Below are 20843 nucleotides of genomic sequence, written 5' to 3' on the forward strand. Positions count from 1 at the left end.
GGGATGTGGGTCTGACGGGAACAAATTGCTAAAGCATAGAAAACCAAAATCTGTCTCAGGGAAGGAAAGGGTGTGAAGCATTCTGGTTAAAGATCGGGATGAAAGAGGCCTTTGGATAATAGAGCTCCTGGATCATTTTGAAAAGTTGAGGGCTGGGGTCCTGGCTACCTGGACCCTCTATATCTCTTCTATATCGGTTAGAGTTTTCATTTCCTTATTGATCACCAGAGACATAAAACCTCACACAAGTTGGCTGAAACATACAAAGGACTTTATTGCTTGTGTAAGTGAAAATGGGCATCAGGTTAAGTTCTGATCCAGCCGTTCAAATGATGTCATCAAGGCCTTAGTTTCTTCAGAACTTTCACTCTCCGTTCCATATTGTTTCTATCATTCTCAGGCTACACGTTCTGTCTTTCCTACCACTGGTGTCCCCACATAAGCAAGATCTCTCCATGTGATGGAGAAAAGCAACCTCAGGAGACGGTAGAAATGATGCTGGGGAGGTACCACCAATGACTCTTTGCCCTCCATGCACCCAAATCCTTAATGACATTGACACCTGCAGGCAGAGACTTTGGAAAAAGGCGTTTATTGGTGTGGTGGTCTCAACACTCCCCATGGATTGGAACACACGGCCCCCAGGGTCCCCCACCCCCTCCCTTGTATCCCTCCCCCTCCCCACCCTGTCCCCTGGACCCTGGGAATGGAAGACAATGTGGGATGGGGCCCACGCCCCTGTCTGAGGTACAGTCACTGCCCCTTGCCCTCCGCCTCTGTTCTGCCCTCTTCCCCCTGCCTCCCAAGCTCTGGGTGGTGTGGTTTGGGGTGGGTATTTATAGAGGGTCTCCAGGGAGTTGGAGCTGATGACTTGGCATCTTGGTCTGGGCTCGGGATGTCTGTGTGAGGCCTCCCCCCCACTTTGCGTGATGTGTGCCAGGGTGGGGTATTCCTACAATCAGAGCTGAGGCTCTCCGTGTCCCCTCCTGACAACAGTTGCCCACCCTTGGGGGAATGACAGCTGGTCACTGGCTATAGGACAGCTGGAGCCAGGGGGCTATTGCTGGTCAGTCGCTGGTGTGTGTGTTTGTGTGTGTGTCTATCTGAGTGTGTGTGAGGGCGGTCAGGTCAGTCTTTGGGAGGTACAGTTGGTGAGAGGCCAGGGAGTAGTAGACCAGCAAGCCCACAGGTGTGAGCTGGCTGCAGGGGCGCTGAGGGCAGCTGGTTGGTGCCACAGGTGGCTGAAGGGAGTGGAGGTGGGATAGGGCAAAGCACTGAGACAGACAGGTGACCACAGGCACCAGCCTGACAGTGGGATGGAAGCACCGATTGGCCCAGGAGGGGGCCAGAAAGTCCAGGGTTGGGGAAGAGGGGACAGGGAAAGTGGGAAGGTCTCAGGCCGCTGAGCCAGTGATGGGGCCTCTGGCTACAGACAGTTGGTGGCTGACAGCAGGGGGGCCCAGAGCCCAGATAGATTTCCCACCTGCTCACAAAGGCTGAATGACAGCTTGCAGGAGAGTGCGGCACCCCTCCCCACTCCCAACCAGCCCAGGAGACACCTTCTCAGCAGGGAAGGGAGGGGGCAGTGTGCGTGCATATATTGGGAAAGCAGGGAGCTTGGAAAACTTCCCCTCACATCTTCTACCACAAAGCCCCACTACCTACCTCCAGCCCGAGGGGAGAGGCAGCAGAGTTGGGGGCAGTGGACATGGGGGTGTAGAGGAAGGAAGATTACCAAGCTTCCTTCCCTACCCCACCCAACCACCCCACACACACATACACACACGTACAGGCTCACGCGCACACACACTCACTATACACATGCGATCCAGTTGACAGCCTGAGCTAAGAGAGGGGTGTGGGGTGGCAAGGATGGGTGGGGGGGTGGGTCACAATCGGAAATGTGAACGGTGGCGAGAATGGCTGTAGAAAGATGCATAATTTTGCGTTATCCCTCACAGTGATGGGTTCTCTAAAGATCTTTTTCCCTCCTCTTCTTTCTCCTCCTCTCTTCTTCCTCGGTGTCTGAGAGCTCTTCCACCCCTTCGAGACCCATGCCGCTTGCTCCCCCTTTTTCTCTTGATTTCAGCCTCAGGCCCCCACAGGGGGAGGCGAGCTGCACTGGGTTCTTCCTACATCCTCCACCACAGCCAGCCGAGGGCAGAGAGAAGGGTTAGGGGCCCTGGGGGCCTCGGCGCTGAGTTCTCCAGGGACCCTGGGCCTGAAGAAAGAGAGAGGGTCACAGGAGGAGGCCTGAGAGGAGGAGACCCCATGTATATGTCTCTCAGGTGCCTGTCTCTACGTTGGTCCCTGAAGGTCTCGTTTGAGGCTACCTCTCCGGGGGCAGTTCTGAGCCTTTCACTCCGTGTGCCTACTTCTCTGAGTGTTTTGAGTCTCAGCATCTTGCTGAGCATTTGTCTCTTCTGATTTGCTCAGGTCTCCACCTCTTTTCCAGGCGTCTGCCTGGGGCTGTCAATGTCTGTCTTTCTGTCATACAATTTCTGTCAATGCAGCATTGCCACAAAGCATCTTATAGTCAGCATATCCAAAAATGCATTCTTGACTTTTGTTCCCCAGACTGGCTCCTGCCCTGCCCCACCCCCCACTATTTCTCCATTTCAATACTTCGTTACTACATCCCCAATTACCCAGCTGCTCAAGCCAACTATGGAATCGCTTTCCTCCACTCTCCTCTTCCCTCCACCTCCCAAACATCTCCCGGATACAGAGACTTTGTGCCAGCCCCGCACCACTCTTCTCCTGAATGACTGCAGTAGCCTCCTCTCTGGTCTCTCTGCCTACATTTTGCGTCCCCCACAGCCCATCCCTCACATAACAGTCAAAGTGATTCTCTTGAGAAGCCTCAACCACATGTCACTCCCATGTGGCCTCCAGTGTCCTCGCCTTGCATTAGAATAGAATCCAAAATTCTTACCATGGCCCATGAGACTCTGGCTTTCCCTTCCTCCTGACCCCTCTGTTCAGGTCAAGCTGGCTTCCTGCTGTGCCTTTGCATTTGCTGTTCCCTCTGCCTGCAAAGCTCTTCCAGAAGATCTGGGCTGTGCTAACTGCTTACCATTCAGGTGTTCAAATGTTACCCCCTCCAGGAAGCTTTCTCTGATGAACTTATCTAATGCTACCATTCCCAATCCTATTATTTATTTTCTCCATAGCTCTTATTGATATCCAAAATTATTTTTCACTTATTTATGTGTATGTGTTTGCTTTTTTTTATTTGTCTACTTGTTTATTGCTTTTCTACTCCTATTAGACAGAAAGCTCTGCGAGTCCCTAGACCTTGTCTCTTGTGTACCGCCGTGTCCCCAGTGCCCAACGCCTGGCCCTTAGTGGGCGCTCAGCAAATCAATATTCATTGAAGCGATTGGTTGCTTACTCAAATTGCTTGAGCCTCAGCGACCGTCTTTCCTAAATTGCGGGTGAGTCTTGGGGCGTCTCCACCGTCCAAGCCCGGCTCACCAAACCACGACCCCGCCCACCCGCCTAGGTCCCGCCCATCTGCCCAGGCCCCGCCCCTCCGCCGACCGGCGCTCAGACGCACGCAGGAGCCGCATGGAGGCGCTGGACGCTCCGAGCCGGTTGGCGGCGCGACACGTGTAGTTGCCATAATGCCGGGTGCTCACGTTGGCGAAGAGAAGCATAGAACGTGTGCGCTCGGTCTGCACCTTCAGGCCCTCCGCCGTGCCGCTGCTCAGCCTGTCCAAAAATGCATTCTTGACTTTTTTGGGGACCCGGGTCAGGGACCAGGTCGGGATTCCCTCAGGGCGCAGAGCCCAACCCCCCGACTCTCAGGCTCCCGATTCCAGGGAGACTCCAGAGACCCCTGGCCTCGGAGTCTAGCAACTCATGAATCCCAGGCCGCAACCACCGATGCCCCTCTCCAGGCACCCCTGCCCCTCAGGGACGCTGGACTCCCCAGGTTTGTGCCCCCAATCTCTAGGGGCTCCCAGGCCCTGTTGGATCCCAGCCCCAATGGTCTCCTAAAGCTTCCTGCCAGGTCCTCAGCATTGATCCCCGACCTTCTTCCTGAATAGCCTGAGGAGACTGGAGGAGACCGGGCTCCAGCATTCATTATCGTGGGACCCAAGTTTCCAGAAAGTCCCCATAATCTTGCTGGGGCCCAGTGTACCCCTCAACTAGAAGCTGGACCACCCCCCAGTTCTTGGGACCTAGGACTCAGCTACTTTCCGCGTGCACCCCCCCCACCCCACCGCAGTCCAAGGTAGCAAGGAATGCCCTCCTCCCACAGCCCACCCCGTGCTGTCCTCACAGTCTGTCATCCTTGTACCACTGGAAGTCCGCGGGGGGCACCGCCATAGCTTCACAGCGCAGGAGGGCGGCCCGGCCCAGGGCTGTGCGGGCGCTGGTCACGTCAGTGATGGTCGGAGGATCTGGCGAGGGGCGAGAGTCAGAGAATTCTCCCAGCCAGGTGGGGCATAAGGGCTGCTGCCCCCAGCCCATCCTCCCTCCTTCCCAGCCCTCTCTTCCCTCAGATCCTTCCTCCCCAGGGACCCAGTGCCAGGGGAGCTCACAGTTGACTGTGACCAGCACACGACGGCTGTCGGGCGCCGAGTTGACCCCGTTGTGAGTCACGCACTCATATTCCCCAGCCTGGCCCCGCTGGATGTCGGAAATCTCAAGGATCTCGCCCTCTGAGGTGAAGCCATCTGTGGGGTTTGGGAAGGGGAGGGGGCGGGGCCGGACACAAACACTTAACACGGGACAACACGGGTACAACACGGACATACATCAGCGGGGTGGGCACCCCAGGGCTTGGAGTGCCAGGGTCAGTGGGAGACAGGAGGGGATGTGGAAGTGCAGGGGGCTGGGATTTCCTGCCAGGGGCGGGGCAGGGAGTGAGGATCTGGGAATGGGGAGGGTCTAGAGTTTGCGGGTACCAGGGGTCCAAGGATCTGGGAGCACATGACTCCAAACCTGGGGCTCAGAGGACCCAGTGAGGAGGCTCCCAGAATCTCGGGGCTCAGAAAGATCCAGGAAATGCAGACCCAATGGGGAGTGTCCAGAGTACTGAGGTCTAGCTTTTGGGGTTCAGAGAATCTGGATCTGGTGATTGGGATCAGCAATTCAGATATCTGGGGTCTTGGACAGATCATCAGGCTCAGAAGACCCTTTGGGACTTAGGGCATTTGGGGAGCCAAGATCTCAAGACCAGGGATGTGGGGCTCAGATGACCCAGTGGGGGAGGGCCCAGGGTCTGAGACCTAGTTTGGGATCTCAGGGGATTCAGTGACCATTGGTCTCCAAAGACCAAATGAATGAGGATCTAGGGATCTGGGAAATGGCAGTGGAGATCCAGGTAAAAGGGGCAGCGGGGTTGTCGGGATCTGGGAAATCACGTTCAGGCACCCTGATACTATGTTTGGGGGTAGCCTAGAGCCGTGATTCTCAGCTCAACCATCAGAATCACCTGAAGGCTTGTTACAACAGTTTTGAGGGGTGGTGGTTTCTATTCATCAGGTCCGGGGTGAGCCCAGGAACGTGCATTTCTGGCAAGTCCCCAGGTGATGCTGATGCTGCTGGTCAGGGAGACCCCGCTTTGAGAACCACTGGGCTGGAGCATGCAGCAGAGATGTAGTGATGCGACCAGCAAATACAATCATGGGTGGGGACCACTGGCTGTGACCTAGCTCAGGCCACCTAGTGACAGGGATCTGAGTCCAGGAGAATCCTATGGCTGGTGGGGAAGACATTAGGGATATTGGGGGTAGGGATGCGGCGGACTGGGGAGGGGTGCAAGCTGGGGTCTAGCAGGTGATTTGGAGGAAATGGCCCAGGCCTAGACGGCAGATGGTGAAGGCTCTAAGGCTGCTGGGGAAATAACAGGATTGGGGTGGTAGGGGGAATCAAGTCATCACAAGCGTTCAGGGGATCAGGAATGGAGGAAAGGGGGACTGGAGAATCTAGCTAGGGAAATAGGTAAATGAGGGGCCCAAATTGTGGGGTGGGGGAAGGGGCTTTGGGCCAGGGGTGGGATCCTCACCTCGGAGCTGCCGCCAGGTGACCGTGGGCTCTGGCCGCCCCACAGCCAGGCAAAGCAGGTTTACATTGCCCCCCTCATTCACTGTCACAGGTGAGGAGATGTTCACGATGCGGGCAGGGACTGTGGGGGTGGGGCGAGAGGTCAGCTAGAGGCTGGGTATGGGCTCCTAGGACCCGGGAGTCCTGGCCCCAGCCCCTCCTCCCTCAGACCCAGGAGTCCAGCTGACATTCCCTCCAACTTTCTGCAAGATTTCTGTGTTTCTCCCATGCCTCTGCATCTGGCTCCTTGTCTAACTGCTCATCTTCTGTCCTCTTCACTCTTTCTCAGTCTGTCTCTCTCTCTGCCTTCATCCTAACTTGGTTTCTCTATCTTCTGTTCTGAATTTCTCCCTCCTCATCTCTATTTTTATTTATTTATTTATTATTTAAAATTAACTTACTTAACAAATACTCATATTGTGCTTACTGTGTGGTAGACCCTGTTCTCAGTGTTTTATAAAAATTAACTCAGTAAACCCTCACTACCACTCTCTGGGGTGGATGTGGCTATATTCATCAATTCTAACACATGTGGGTGTTTTTGGTTTGGTTTGGTTTTTTGTGTTTTTTTTTTACCTCATTTGATCATTTCTCTAATCAGGATGCCAGAGTTCAATTGGCAGGGTTTTTTCTTTTCTAGCAGAGCATAAAATAAAGGTCCCCTTGCCAATTAATGATGTCTTGGATTTGATGCATGTGAGGAGTCCGAGACCTCCCTGCTTGCTCAGCGTCCTTCCACTGGTGGGTGGTGGTGCTGAGGTTGGAACCCAGATGGTCTGGTGCCCTAGTGGGGCTTGTCATGGCCCTGCTGGGCTGTCCCTGTGTCTGGGTTCCCATCTCTGATTGTTTCCTCCCTCCAGCCTACTTCTGATGCTGTTTGAGGCAGCCTCATTGCTCTCTCTGCCTCCTGCCCCCTCCAGGGATCTCTCCAGCCCCATCTCTCCTCTCTGAATTCTGGCGCATCCTGCCACATGGGACTCACCTCTGCATACCTCATTCATTTTCTCTCCCTACCCCTGCATATACCGTTCCTTCTCTGGCACCAGCTCTGTGCCTAGCTGAAGGTCTCAGCTCAGACATTGTGTCTGGGAAGCTGCCTGTCCTTGGAAAGTCACCTCTAAAGGGGCGGGCACTGCTGACGGGCTCTTTCTCTATCCCCAGTGCCTGGAGCAATGCCTGCACATAGTAGGTGCTCAATAAGCGGGATTGAGTGAATGAATGTGGTCTTCCTATGAGTATACCTTCCCCTCACCCTGTAGTTCTCCTGCCCTAGAAGCTGTCATGCTGAAGCGTCACTCTCTGTGTCACTGTCCCTCCCTCTCCTTGGCTGAAATCCTGTGTCTGCCTTCCACGTGGGTGTATCCTGGAATCGGGGAACACAAGGGTCCTCTCCCGCTCGCCCTCCCTTGCTGTTGCCCCAGTGGCCTCGATGGAGGCAGGCTCACCATGCACAATGAGGTAGACCTGAGTGGTGTACGGCTGGTGGCGGGTCTGGAAGGAGCAGGTGTAGAGGCCTTCATCACCCAGCCCCACCTGGGTGATGAGGATGGAGAACTCCTCGGGCGTGTTGATGAGCAGACGCACCCGTGGGTCACTGGTCCAGCGGTCATTGCCCGCGTACAGGATGTTGGAGCGGTTCAGCCAGGCCACTCGGGTCACATGCTCGTCGATGAAGCAGCTGCCGGGGAGGACCAGGAGTGGAAGGTTCTCTCCCCCACCCCAGCCTGGTTCCCCCATTGTGGGGGCTTGTGAGGGGGAGAGGAAGGCTCACTGCACCTCTACGTCCAGCTGCAGTCCTGTGAGGCAGAGGTGGCTGTGCCCACTTTAAGGTGGGTAAACTGAGCCTCACAGAGGGAAAGTTGTGAGCCCAAGTGCAGAGACCCAAAAAGAGGAGGGAAGACACTCTGGGAGAGGGGAACAGAGATACAGAAAGATGAGGGACAGAGACCCAGAGAGAGGAAGGCAGAGAACCAGAGAGGGGACAGAAACCCCGAGTGGACAGAGGCAGACCTCCAGGGAAATCATCCTGACTCTCCTTTATTAAGCAGTTACAGAATGCTGTGTGGTGTGTGTATAGACCCTTGATCCTCACAACAACCCACACAGTGGTTACCAGTCCTCTGCCCATTTGACAGATGGGGACACTGAGGCCCAGAGTCCATGCCCCTAACGGCTTCTCTCCCGACGGGAAGGTGCTGGGCTATGCCTCAGGTCAGGATTGTTTTTCCTTACGGAAGGTGAGGGGGCAGGACCCCAGTCTTTGGGAGGTCTTCTGAGACCTGTACCTGAGGGTGGCGTTGTCGCCTTCGCACACCGTGTAGTTGTCAGCAGGAGAGCTGAACTCCAGGCTCTGGGACAGCAACCCTGCGGACAGAATGGGGGAAGGGCCGGCTCAGAGTGGCAGGGCCTGGGCTGGGACTGGGCCCTCGGCACGGCAGAGACTGTGCTCATGCACACACACATGCACATTCCCACACCCACCTGCACACGTGTTCATCGATGCTTCCAGAGACACACATAGCAGACACACAACACATACCTTCCCAGAGGCCCACACAGACTCAGATGGACTGGGACACACAAACCTATATACCTCCAGAGACACTGAGACAGCACCTCATCACAGCACACAAACACACATGTACACGTGCAAGACATGTACACCAACACTCACATACGTACGTTCACACGTATTCACATTCACAGATATTGTGTACAGACATCCACATAGATGCACACATAGATACATGTACACAGATGTATGTGTACAGACATACATATGCACATATATGTGTGCACACAGACACATACATACAGTGTGCAGACACACATGGATTTAAGAACATATTCATACATATATATGCAGACACACACCCCCAAACGCACACATACATGCATACACATGGATGGTCATGGGTACACATATTCAGATGCATGAATACAGAGATACACATATACACACAGATACACGTACATTTGCCACCAACATGCAGATACACACATGTGCACACGTTAATTCAGGAATACGTGGAAAGACACACATAGAGCTGGCTGCATGCAGGCACTCAACACCCACGTACGTGCACACATACAGACACAGATGCAAGCACGCACACACACACATACGTATATATACCAGACACACATCTGTCAAGGATGCACAAATACACCCTTAGACATGGGGCACCGCCACACACAAACCTTTGCAGACTCATACGTCTACACAGACACACCTGTGTGCGCATGCTCACTTGGGCACGCTCTTGTGGGTGCAGGCCCATGCCTGCCCACTCACTCCAGTACAGCTTGCAGACCCCATTGCCGGGCAGAGCCCCCACCCTTCCCATTCGTCTCTCTGTGGATTGTGGTCAGCAGGCTGGACTGGAGCCAGGAAGTGGGGGCTGGGCAAGTGGAGGCATCACATGGAGATGGCACCAGGCTGGGGAGAGGCTGGATGACCTTGGACGCCTGGGGAGGGAGGGCCCTGCCCTGCCCCAGGATGAGGCGCTAATTAATCTGATGAATTAATTGCCCGTACAGCCCCAGTGACTCCCTGGGGCCCTCTCCATCAGCAGGCCCTCAGGATAGGGCTGGGGCAGAGCCAGTATGGTGGGCTGTCCCTCAACCTGGGCTCACCCAGTCGCTCCTGGGCTTTGAAGACCCCAGGAAAGAGGGAAGGGGCTCGCCCTCCACTGTTGTACAGGGTACACAGTCACACACAGTCCTGGTAACAGCAGATGGCCAGGGGATGGACACACATACCGACACCCACTCGGCCACCAGGGTCCAGGAAAGACACACAGAGTCAGTGCCAGGCCAGGAAACAGTCCCACACCCAGTCACACGAATGGCAATCGGTCCTTCTCAGAGGGAGAGGCCCATAAACACTCATGGTGACACACAGCCCAGACACACACCCAGCAGAAGACAGCTCTCTCCCAGGAGCATCTCTGTTGTCACGTTCAGGCACAAAAGGATGTGACAACAGAGGCTAAGCAGCCATTGCACACTGAGTCACCCCACCACATACAACCCAGTTACACTGACACCAACAACCCCCTCGCCCCCCCCACACACAGGTGCAAAGTCTATACCTGGTCACAGCCCTGCCCAGGGAGCTGTCTCACATACATGGGCGTGCACACACACCCGCTGACCTAATTGGCCACACTGACACTTCAGCCCGAGGGCCATGCTCATCCCCACCCCCACTCTGGAAAGTCGTACACGGAGCTACAGCCTGTGTAATGACACAGCTGCTTTGTCACAGCCTCTGAAATACAAAGGGGCTGCTCTGGGCCAAGAATCGGGTGCATGCAGTCACACTGTCACCTATAATCAGATCACACATGGCCACACACACACACACACACACACACACACACACGCGCCACAGGATTTGTCATACTCCTGGTCACACACATCCTAGGCCAGGGCTTCTCCACGTTGGCACCACTGATGCTTGGGGCTGGATGATTCTTCATCGAGGGGCCATCCTGTGCAGCGTAGGACATACGGCAGTATCCCACTAAAGGGGTCTTGGCCCACTAAATGCCCGTAGCTCCTCCCACCCCACAGTGGTGACAACCACTGCCAGATGCCCCCTAGGGGGCAAAATCGCCGCCTGCCCCCCATGACAGCCATTGTCCCAGGTTAAAGGAGGAGGACCCCGGGCTGGGGTTAAGGATGGAGCTGTCCAAGGTGCCACTCAAGCTTCAAGAAACCCAGGGCTCCTGGGCTGAGCCCCTGACTCCAGTCAGGAGACACCACAGGGGCTGGGTCCACAAACCAGGGTTCTGGGGTGAGGAGTGCATCCCACACTGGCAGGCAGGACCCTAACCAAATGTACCGACAGACAGTGGCACTGCTTGTCAGAGGGGTCTTTCCAACACTCACAGAGGCCCTGCCCTTCCTGGCACTTGGTGTCTGGGGACCTGGAGTCACTCTCCTGCCTCTTCTCCCCTAGTGTGTATGGGGCCCAGCTTTCCATCTCCCGCTTTTCTCCCCATTCCACTCTCCCTCCATTTCCCATCAAGACACTTCTCCTTCCCTAGGGACCTAGTATAGTGGGGCCTCCCCTGGGAGAGACGGCCCATTTGAGCCCACTAAGCTTCCACCCTGCTCCTTGGATCAGGATGGTCTGCTTCCCAAACCTGCTCCCCCATGATAAGGCCCGGAGTGGACCATTTCTGTGTCCCCAGCACACCCTGGAGCCTGGGTGAGAGCAGTCCCAGGAGATGTGTGATGAAGGAATGTTTCAAGTGGGTCTCTGATTCCTGATCTGTATGTCTATACACCTGATGTCATGGGTCTGTCTGTCTGTCTTGCATAGTTCCCAGACTCCAGGATCAGGAGGCCCCTCATGCTGAGTGACCTTGGGGAAGTTCCTTCCCCTCTCTGAGCTTCAGTAAATGGGGGGTGGGGGTCAGGTTAGTCACTCCACCACCTGCTCTGTCCCTGAGCCTGGCCCCTCCCTGTCTGTGCCCTGATCACCCTGGATTGTGTCCGGGTCTGCTTCCCTCACCAGAAGGGAGCCCCTCAGGGCAGGGCCTGGGTCTGACCCACCTCCAGGGCTCCAGCTCAGCTAGGCTCAGGGCCTGCCTCATAGGAGGCCTCAAGAGATGTTTAATGTATAAACAAGTTAGTGCACATGAGGTCCACATTGAGGGACTTCTGCTTGGAAAACTCTGGCTCAATTTTGGGAAGTCCTCCCTGCGTCCTTCAGGCCCATCTGTGTCCCCACAATGCCTGGACTACCTCCATTAGAGCTCAGGTCACACTATCGTGACTGTAGGTCTCCCCCATCAGACTAGAAGCTTCTTGAGGGCAGGGCCTGTGTCTGACTCAGGTCTGTGTCCCCAGCATCTCCCAGCAGAGGGCCTGGCTCCCAAAGGTCTTGGAAAATATTTGTTGAATGACTGAATGTAAATGGATGTGCCTACAACATGCTTCTCCAACTCTTGAACTCCTACTCACTCTTTAAGACCCAAAGTCAAATGCCCCCTCCTCCAGAAGGACCACCCTGAATGTTCAAGGCAGAGTCTCCATTCTCTCTCATGGGTACTTTCTGACTCAGCTGGGACAGTGTCCAGGGGTGCCTCTGCCACCTGGCCAGTTCTCCAAGGGCCTGAATCTTGGCTGTGTTTAGCTCAGAGCAGGGAAGTGTTTGTAGAGGGAATGGGTGGTCACTAGACACTGGATAAAGAAGTCCTGAGCAGACTGGGCTGGGAGATTGAATGTCTGCCCCACCACTTCCTGGCTGGGTGACCTGCTAGCCAGTCTGAACTTCAGTTTCCCCGCCTGTAAAAGGGAGAAAAGTAATAGTTCTTCCCACTGAGGGTTTTTGTGAGGGATTCCCCAAGAACATGCTAGCAAAATGTTTAGCTCAATGCTTGGCATGCAGAAAGAGCCTAATAAATGCTAGCTGTTCCAAAGCACACTTTCTTTTTAAAAGAACATCTATTGCTATCCCTGGTTTGGAGTCAGTCTCCCAGGAGTGGGGCACAGGAAGAGCAGGGCGAATCTGGGTTGTAAGTTGCTCTGTGCCCAGCACCCACTCGAGTCGGTGACTCATATACAGATAGATGCCCTGTTAGCTTCTGCTCTGACACCACCAAGTCAGCATAAGCAGGCCCCTAAAAGAACAGACTGGGGAGCTGGGCTGCCCAGGTTCAAATCCCAGCTCTTCCTCTGTGTTGCCCAAGTTACTTCATCCCCCAGGGACTCAGCTTCTCCACCTGTAAATGGGGATGATCACCATGCCTCCCTCATTGGGGATCACGCTGTGGGGAGAGCATGAAAAGAGGTCATTCAAATAATGAGTTTAACACAGTACTTGCTAGTCAGATGCCTGCTAACAGCTGCACGGGGGGATGATTGGCAGGTGCCAGCCTGTTTGGGGATCCAGTGGCGACTGGAGAGACCACTGCAGTCTCTGTCAGTCCAGACTAGTGGCCCTCATGCCTATTTGATAAATCAAGGGAGGAGGGCCATAGGTGGGTGAGTTCCTTCCTCTTGAGACAGAAGGGGCTTTCTAACAACTGGGTGACCTTGAGTTGGAGACAAGAACCTTCTGCTCTCCTGGAAGGAACTTAGAGGAAGCTGGGACCCTCCAAAGCTGGTAACCATCAATGAAGGGATGCTTGGATTCCACAGTCCTGGAACCCACAGATGGGGAACCCAAGGCTTAGGAGTGTGTGTGAGCCAGTGGCAGAAGCGTGGCTGGACCAAGGGGGTGTAGAGACCTGTTGGGTGGGGGGGGTGGGGTGGCTCTGGCCGGGGAGAGCAGTGAGAAGGGGTGGGGCCTGGCCTCACTGCCACTGAGGAGCCTCCAGACCCCTCTTCCTCACTGCTGACCTTGGAAATCCAGTGACCTTTGCATCACTGATGCCTGGAGTCCAGACACTAAGCAACAGTCCTGGAATTTTCTGCTGGTTCCCACCTCAGGGCTTTGCCTCTGCTGTTCCCTTGGGTCTTTTGAAGGCTGACTTTTCCCCTTCTTTCAGTCTGAACTCTACTCGCAGCTGTTCAGAGATGGCTCTTTTGACCACCTGAGCTCACATGGCCAGTTCCTCCCCCAAATCATTCTGATTTTCTTAACATTACCTGTCACCCTCTGAGATTACCTATTTACTTGCAGAATTGTTTCTAGGTTTTGTCTTAGTTTTTTGATCTCTCTCTGTCCCACTAGGATCTAAGCTCCGTGAGGGCACTGACTTTGTCTGGCTTACTCACTGCTGTGTACGTGTAGATCCCCAGCACCTAGAAGAAAGACTGTGGGCTCAATAGATATGTGCTAAATTAATGGATAAGGCAGAGACCATAGTCTGAACCGGGGGACACTGGTCCTGCCCCGTGCTTGCTGCAGCTACTTGTGAGTGTGTGTTGTCATAAAGAATATAGAAAAAAATAAAGATAGAACAATATCTATGGATACCAGAGAGGTAGAAAAAAAGTCAATTGCAGAGAAATGGGTTTATTTTGTTTCTCTCTTGGGAAAAACACCAACAAATAAACCAATCCCTTACAGATGCAGAACTCTGCATGTCCGACTTTGTCTAAGTGAGAGAAAGCTGTGAGAGGATGTGCTTGGGTTGTTGACCCGGGTCTCTCGGGATAGTGGGGATGCTGTGGGATTTGCTCTTATACATACAGCAGTGGACTGCTAACTGGCACACATTCCTCACACAATTTGAAAAACAAATGAAAAACAGAAGACGCAATGTTGTGTATCTTCCATGGGCTTTTTCTCAAGGAGCCCCAACTGTCAGTGGGTGAATGGGCAGGGGGGGGCTGCCTTTCCACCACCTGGTTGTCTCAGTTCACCCGCCCCAACCCCTCTGGCCTTCAGTTCTCAGATGGGGACGCTAAGGCCCAGAGGTGGGAAAGCACTTGGTCACCTCCTGGCTCCGTTAAGCTCCCAGCCCAAGATGTGTGGACACCAGTGATTTCGGGGGTCCTGAAAAGTGGGAAATGGGAGTTATCTTGAGAGTAAAGGGAGAGAGATAGGGTAGGGGGAAGTGAAGGGAGAGGGGAGGGAGTGAGGGGAGGAGAGGGAGAAGGCGGAAGGCCAGAGACAAGGAAAGGACAAAAGAAAAATGAGAGGTGTCAGTGACGTGAATTCCAGAAGTGAATGAGGACCAAGGCTCGTGTGGGGGAGCCAGGAAGGGACAGAGAGGCACACATGCTGTGACAACGGGAAGCAGTTCTAAAGGCAGGGAGGGACAGATGTGGAATTGTGCTGAGACCAGCAGGGATGGAGAGACAGAGACCCAGGGACAGAGACACATGGACTGTCACCCAGAGTCAGGGAGCCTCCGGAAATAGTGACTCCTAGAGAGACCCAAAGAGACAAGTGAATGAGACAGAGAAAGACACAATCAGGCACTTGGAAAGTCAGACAGTGAGCCAGACAGGTCACACGTGAAGGAGCACTCAGACTGTCTGCACCAGGCAGGGACTGACGCTCAGACCTGCTGTGGCCCAGGCCTGTGTCCTGCCTGGACTGACTTTCGTGTTCGGCCGTGACGTGTGACCGTGGGCGGCTGCAGGTGCTGCTCCTGGTTGGACTCGGTGTCCATGCTTATGAGGCTGTGCAAGCCCGGGTGTGTGTGGGCGGGAGGCAGAGAGCTGCCTCACTGAGACTGCTGGGGGCTCTAGGTTGTTCCTGACGGTGTGTCCCTGACTCTGTGACCCCTGTTTCGAGGCAGGGCCTGGGAGAATCCTCCAGAAACACTGAATTAACCCTGTTGCTAGCCTCCTGCCTAATTGCTCTCCCCTCCCGTCCTCAGGGGCATCTCCTGGACCATCCCAGCTGCAGCCCCGCTACAGGGCTACACATCCTCTATCCAGAGACTGCCCCGTTCACCCCAGTCTCCCACTTTCCATTCTCCCTTCCCAGCTCCACAGTCTAGCCCCCACCTCCACTGGAGGACTGAGATGAACACTTTGACCCTGCGTTAACCCTTCCCTTCCCACCCTTCTCAATCTGTCCCTTCCTCTGTCCAGCCCGAAGAAGGCAGGTATTCCAGCCAGAGCTCCCCACATCTGAGTCCCCAGCCCAGCACCCAAACTTCCTGTATCTCCATTACCCCACATAACTGCAACCCCCCAAATACCAACACTTTCTCCCAACCTAGATGACCCAGCTGGAGAATTTCATCCTCTTCCCAGCTAGGAGAACAGCCCCCCCCTCTTTTTCTGGCCCTGGGATGGAGGTCTGTGGATACCCCTGCCAGCCTCCTCCTACTGACCCTGGGAAGACACCATACCCCCACCTTTGCCCACAAACGCCTGCCCTAGCCCTCAGGCCAGGACCCCCTCAGGGACGCTCTCCACACAGAGAGGAAGACCCCGATGGGGCATCCCCCCCCTCCCCCCCGCAACCCCCCAACTCAGTTCAGAGATCCTGTTCGGGGACCCTTACTTCAGCGTCGTATCCCCCTCCCTGATCCGGAGCAGCACAGTCCCGACCCCAGGCCCGAGGCAGGTGTCCGTGACCCTCTGGCCGGCCCGGAGGAGCAGACCTCCGCCCCGAGGCCCAAGCTCGGGCCCTAGGACATGGACCATCCCTCGGGCACCAATCCAGTAGTCCGAGGACCCCCTTCCCAGTCCCGGGATGCAGCCCCCGACCCAGTCCAGACCTCCGCGTCCGGGGGACTCCCCTTCCCCGCTCGGGGATGCAGCCCCCACCCCCAGTCCCCGCCCGGGACCCCGGCGTCCCGGCCGAACCCCCCCCTCCCCGCCCTCCGCGCTGCGGTACCTCGGCTGATGACGGCCAGGCCGGCCAGGGCGGCGGCGGCGAGGAGCCGGAGCCGGGCCCCGGGCGCAGGGGGGGGCATCGCGGCAGCGGCGGCGCGAAGGGGGAGGGGAAGGGGGGGCCGGTCCGGGGCGCGCGAGGCCTGGGGGGAGAGGGGGAGGGGGAGGGGGACCCCGCCTGCGGGTGCACCGGCCCGGGGGGCGGGGGGGGCGGGGGGAGGGGGCTGGGGGGGCGCGACGAGGCGGCCGGAGCTGCTGCAGACCCGGGGAGGGGGGCGGCGCAGACGGGCAGGAAGACAGACCAATCAGAATAGGCGGGGGGCCGGGGAGGCGGGGCCGAGAGGGGTTGCTTGTGGGCGGGAGAGGCCTTTGTTACTGCGGCCCGGCCCCTACCCCCTGCTGCCTCGATCCCCGGAATCCCGGGTCTGGGACCTTTCTAGAGCCCACCTCCCTCCTGCTTCGGGTCCCAATGTCATCCTCCCTCAGATCCAGGAGACTTGTCCCTGAACCCCTCCTCCTTTAGACCCAGGAGTCCAGGCCCCCATCCCCTCCTCCCTCAGACCCACGAATCCTGGCCCCCAGCCCCTCTTCCTGTGGGACACAGTTCAGTTTCTCCTTTCATGAATAACACTGACTTTGGAAGTGAAATTACCTTCTTCCTTCTACCCCAACCCTCATTCCCAGGATGACGGGAATGGAGAGGGACTGGGGGAACCTGATCTTGGGGCTGGGGGAGGGGGAGATGGCAATCCAGGGCTTAGGTGCAAAAAGTCCGCACTCCCATTCTTTCTCAGACTTGGCTGTGTGACCTTGGACAAGTAACTCCTCTTCCTAGAAACTCAGCGTCCTCCCTCCAGGTTACTGAGAAAAATAAGAGATCCTGGGGGAGGTGCTGGCTCTGCCCAGCACCTTGACTACCTGGCTCCATGGTGCATCCCCTTACGAGGCATAGTCCTCCCTCCTGCTCCCTTTACTGTCCCCTGTCCAGTCCTGCTCAGCCTCTGAGGAGAGAGGAGAACAGTCTCTGAGCCTACTCCAGGTCTGGGGCAGCTGGAGGCAGGAATTTTTGAAGTCACACCATAGAGGCTGTTTTACCTCAAAAGGATGTCCATCCTCAATCCTCCCCCATTTTCCCCACATTTGCAGGAGCTGCTGCACTGCATCCTAAACAGACTCTACTCTGTCCTCTTCCCCGCCAACTCCACCCTGCTCTGAGGTGCCACTGGTTCCCCCCAACGGTTACTCTGACTACAGCAGCCAATGACCTGGTCTCCGGGCCTCCACCTGTGCCTCTACCTTAGCTCAACAACCCCTGAAACACAGAAACCAACTGGTGCCCCACAACCACTCACTCCGCCCCAGCTGCTCTGCCTCTCTTTCTGTTCCTTGAACAACACAAACCTGTTCCAGCCTCAGGGCCTTTGCACTTGCCGTTCCTTCTGCTGCAATGCTCTTCCCACCAGCAAGACTCTTTATCACTCAGGTCTCCCCTTTAAGAAGACTTTGTAGATCATACTAGGCAAAGCAACCCGCACTCCCAACACAGTATTTGTCATACCTCTGTTTTTGTTTTCTTTACCTCTGTTCTGTGTAGCCTTTACCACGTCCTTATTTCATGAGTTCACTTGTTTGTTTCCAATCACTTCCCCTCCATGCCCCACTTCCAGAATGTAAGCTTTGCTAGGGCAGGGTTTTTTGGGACTGCTGAGTCACCTGGAACATTCTTTTCCACCTAGGAAACTTCCGAGCCCTTCCACACCTAAGCCTCTCTCCAGTATCTGGGGATTCCATTTGCACTTGGCAAGGGGTTTGCATTCTGATTAAAGACACCTCCTTTTGGCAGGACGTGGGTTCAGAGACAGAGTGTCCCTTCCCTATCTATGCTTCTGCTCAGATTTGCAAATAAGAGGCTTTTCTTGGACCTATACTGCTTTTTAAAAACATGGTTTCAATTACTAACATGTTCGAATCCAGAAATTTCACAGTGAAATCTGAATCTCTGGATTCCCCTGAAAAACTAGAAAGTCATATGATCTGGCAATACAGACCCGGTTCCTGCTGGGCTGGGGGTAGGGTGAGAATTGGGAGCAGAGTGCGCTGCTGCTAGGCGTCCCCTTTGGGTGGGGCACCAGCTCTCCAGATGGCGGCTCCACCCCCCTCTCCCCGTACCGCACCCTCCAGTTCACTGCACTCATTTTGTTAGCTGCCTGGCCTGGTGGACTTCTGAGTTTGCAGTCCCTGCACAGAGTCTTACGAGGTCAGGAGAAAAAGACCAAGATCAGGGACCAAGGACCCAGAAGTCAGGGGTCCTGACCAGGGGAAGTAGTATTGCTGCATGACCCGAGGTGCTACAAGCCTCAGTTTCCCTGTTTGCAAAGCAAGGTGTGGAGGATGGGGCTTCAGGATCCCCAAAGTCTCTGTGGAGAGAAACCCTTGGGATTTGTTTAGTGTTCCAGCCCCGTCCCTGCTACGGGTCTCAGTTTCTCTCTCTGTGGATTGCTGAGGCTGGATTTGATTGGTGGTGCCCGTGAGGCTTTAGGAGGGTCATGTCACAGTGCCCGTGTGGCCTCTGCCACAGTATCTGTGCATTTCCTAGTGCTGCCTCCTTCCAGGGTCCTCTGTATTTCATGCGTGCTCGATGGCAGGGAGCAGGCATGTCTCCGGCGTGGGCTGACAAGATGCTGGTCACATGGAGGCCTCTGGGGGTATTTGAGATGGAGTCTGTGAGTCACGTATTTGTCACGATCCATCCTGGGGTTTGGGTGTCCATGGTCTTCTTTCTCTTGAGTCCTAGACTGTGGGAGAACAAGATCCTGGCATTTCTCTGCTTTGGGCAAGACCCTTCCCCCTCTCTGAGTCTCCCACAAATGCAGGGAGCCAGCTGGCTCCTGGAAGCCTCTGTTATGAGCTGCATTGGGCCCCTCCAAATTCATATGTTGAAGCCCTAATCCCCAGGACTTCAGAATGTGACTGTATTTGGAGATAGGTTTCTGAAGAGATATTTAAGGTAAAATGAGGCCATTAGGGTGGGCTCGAATTCAGTATGACTGGTTTCCTTGTAAGAAAGGGAGATTAAGACACACACACACACACACACACAGAGGGAGAACCATGTGGACACACGGAGAAGATGGCTGTCTGCAAACCAAGGAGAGCAACCTTGCAAAGAACCAACCCTGCTGCCATCTTGATCTCAGACTTCCAGCTTCCAGAATCATGAAAACATACACTTCTGTTGTGTAAGCCTTCCAGTCTGTGGTACTTTGTTACAGCAGCCTGAAAAGACTAATAAAGCTCCCTTCCTAGTATTTACTGTCCTCTCCTGGCAAGGCAGCAACTGCCGGTGGCTGAGTGACTTCCGTGGGGCAGGGGCTGGGCCTGGTATCCCTTGGGGCTCGGCTGCTGGAAGGGGCACTCAGTTTGAAGAACCAGACGAAGGCTGTTAAGACCCAGCCCTGGTTCTCTGTGCCAGTAGCCATGCATCGGAATGAGCTGGAGAGCTTGCCCCAAGCGCATACCCTCTGGGCTCTGGCCCTGGGAGTTTGAGCTGGAGGGTCCAGGGGGCCCTGGGAGTCTGTGTTTCTAACGAGTGCCCCCTGGTGGGCTCAGCAGTGCATCAGTCTGGCTGGTGGATGACCTGGGCTCCCATAGGTCCAGGGACTTACCTCCAACCGAGACTGGTTGAGTTTCAGCTTTGGTCTCCTTGGATGTTTTTGGTTCCTTCAGCAGCTCTGGTTTCCTGAGGATCAGGGCTTCTTTGTCCTTGGGGATTTGACTCTTCTCCCACCATTTAAGCACCTTCATTCTAAGGCAATGAGCTTTCTGGTTAATGCTGTGCTCAGTTTCCTCCTGTTACCAGAAGGAGCCCTGGGCTGGAGGTCAGAAGACCAAGTTTCCCTCCATTCGCAGTTCTGTGACCAATCCTCCCCTCCCTTCATCAAATGGGGGTACAAATACCTACTCTCTTGGCCTGGATCCTCTTTCCAGCCTCTTTCCTGGCCCCCGCCCCAGGGCTGGCTCTGCCCCTCCCCTGCTCACAGTCCTCCGGTGGCTCCCCTGCACCCACAGGACAAAGCAAAGTCCCAGCCCTCCAGCCGAGTGGCCCTTCATGACTGTGCCTTTCCTGTCTATTTCCCAACCCCCTAATGTCTTGATATGTACACAATTTTTTTCTGGACCAATCTTTTTTTTGCACTTTTCTTCTTTCTCTTAATATTGCTGGCACATTTGTGTGTATCAGTGCACTGAGAGCTCTCTCTGTCTCTACAACTGTGTAGTGTTCTGTTGTATGGGTGTACCATTGGTTACACGACCGGTCCCCTTCCTCTCTTGCCCTGGCAACTGCACGCCTGCTGGCTGGGCCCCCTGCTTTGCCCAGTCTAGCTCTTCCTTAGTTATTTTAAATGTACCTGGGATTTTGTTTGGATTTAGCTACGGTGAAGTCAACGGATCAGGAGACTGCTATTGAAAAGATAGTTTGTTACTCACAGCTCCCAGGAGAGGAGGCATGCCATGACACACAGCACCAC

At 55.1% G+C, this 20843-nt stretch overlaps 1 protein-coding gene across 1 annotated transcript; it reads right to left on the reverse strand.

Moving 5' to 3' along the window:
• Window positions 1-249: 249 nt before the first annotated feature.
• Window positions 250-16449, reverse strand: IGLON5 (IgLON family member 5). Its single transcript, XM_074315575.1, has 8 exons — window positions 16319-16449; window positions 8343-8421; window positions 7503-7735; window positions 6020-6139; window positions 4551-4685; window positions 4289-4409; window positions 3560-3714; window positions 250-2221 (listed from the first exon to the last, which is right to left on the reverse strand). Exons 1-8 carry the CDS (start codon window positions 16395-16397, stop codon window positions 2133-2135), a joined length of 1011 nt encoding a protein of 336 aa, XP_074171676.1. The 5' UTR covers window positions 16398-16449; the 3' UTR covers window positions 250-2132.
• Between the last annotated feature and the right edge of the window lie 4394 nt (window positions 16450-20843).

This window comes from Rhinolophus sinicus, linkage group LG11 (genome assembly GCF_036562045.2).
Source record: "Rhinolophus sinicus isolate RSC01 linkage group LG11, ASM3656204v1, whole genome shotgun sequence".
NCBI classification, from domain to species: Eukaryota; Metazoa; Chordata; class Mammalia; order Chiroptera; family Rhinolophidae; genus Rhinolophus; species Rhinolophus sinicus.

Bases quoted from the DNA above. Each gene is read 5' to 3' on its own strand.
- IGLON5 (XM_074315575.1), bottom strand. From the start codon at position 16,397: ATGCCCCCCCCTGCGCCCGGGGCCCGGCTCCGGCTCCTCGCCGCCGCC. The intron at 6,140-7,502 runs GTGAGCCTGCCT...CCACCCCCACAG, and splicing joins GGTCTACCTCATTGTGCATG to TCCCTGCCCGCATCGTGAAC. The intron at 3,715-4,288 runs GTGAGGACAGCA...ATTTTTGGACAG, and splicing joins TGGTACAAGGATGACAGACT to GCTGAGCAGCGGCACGGCGG.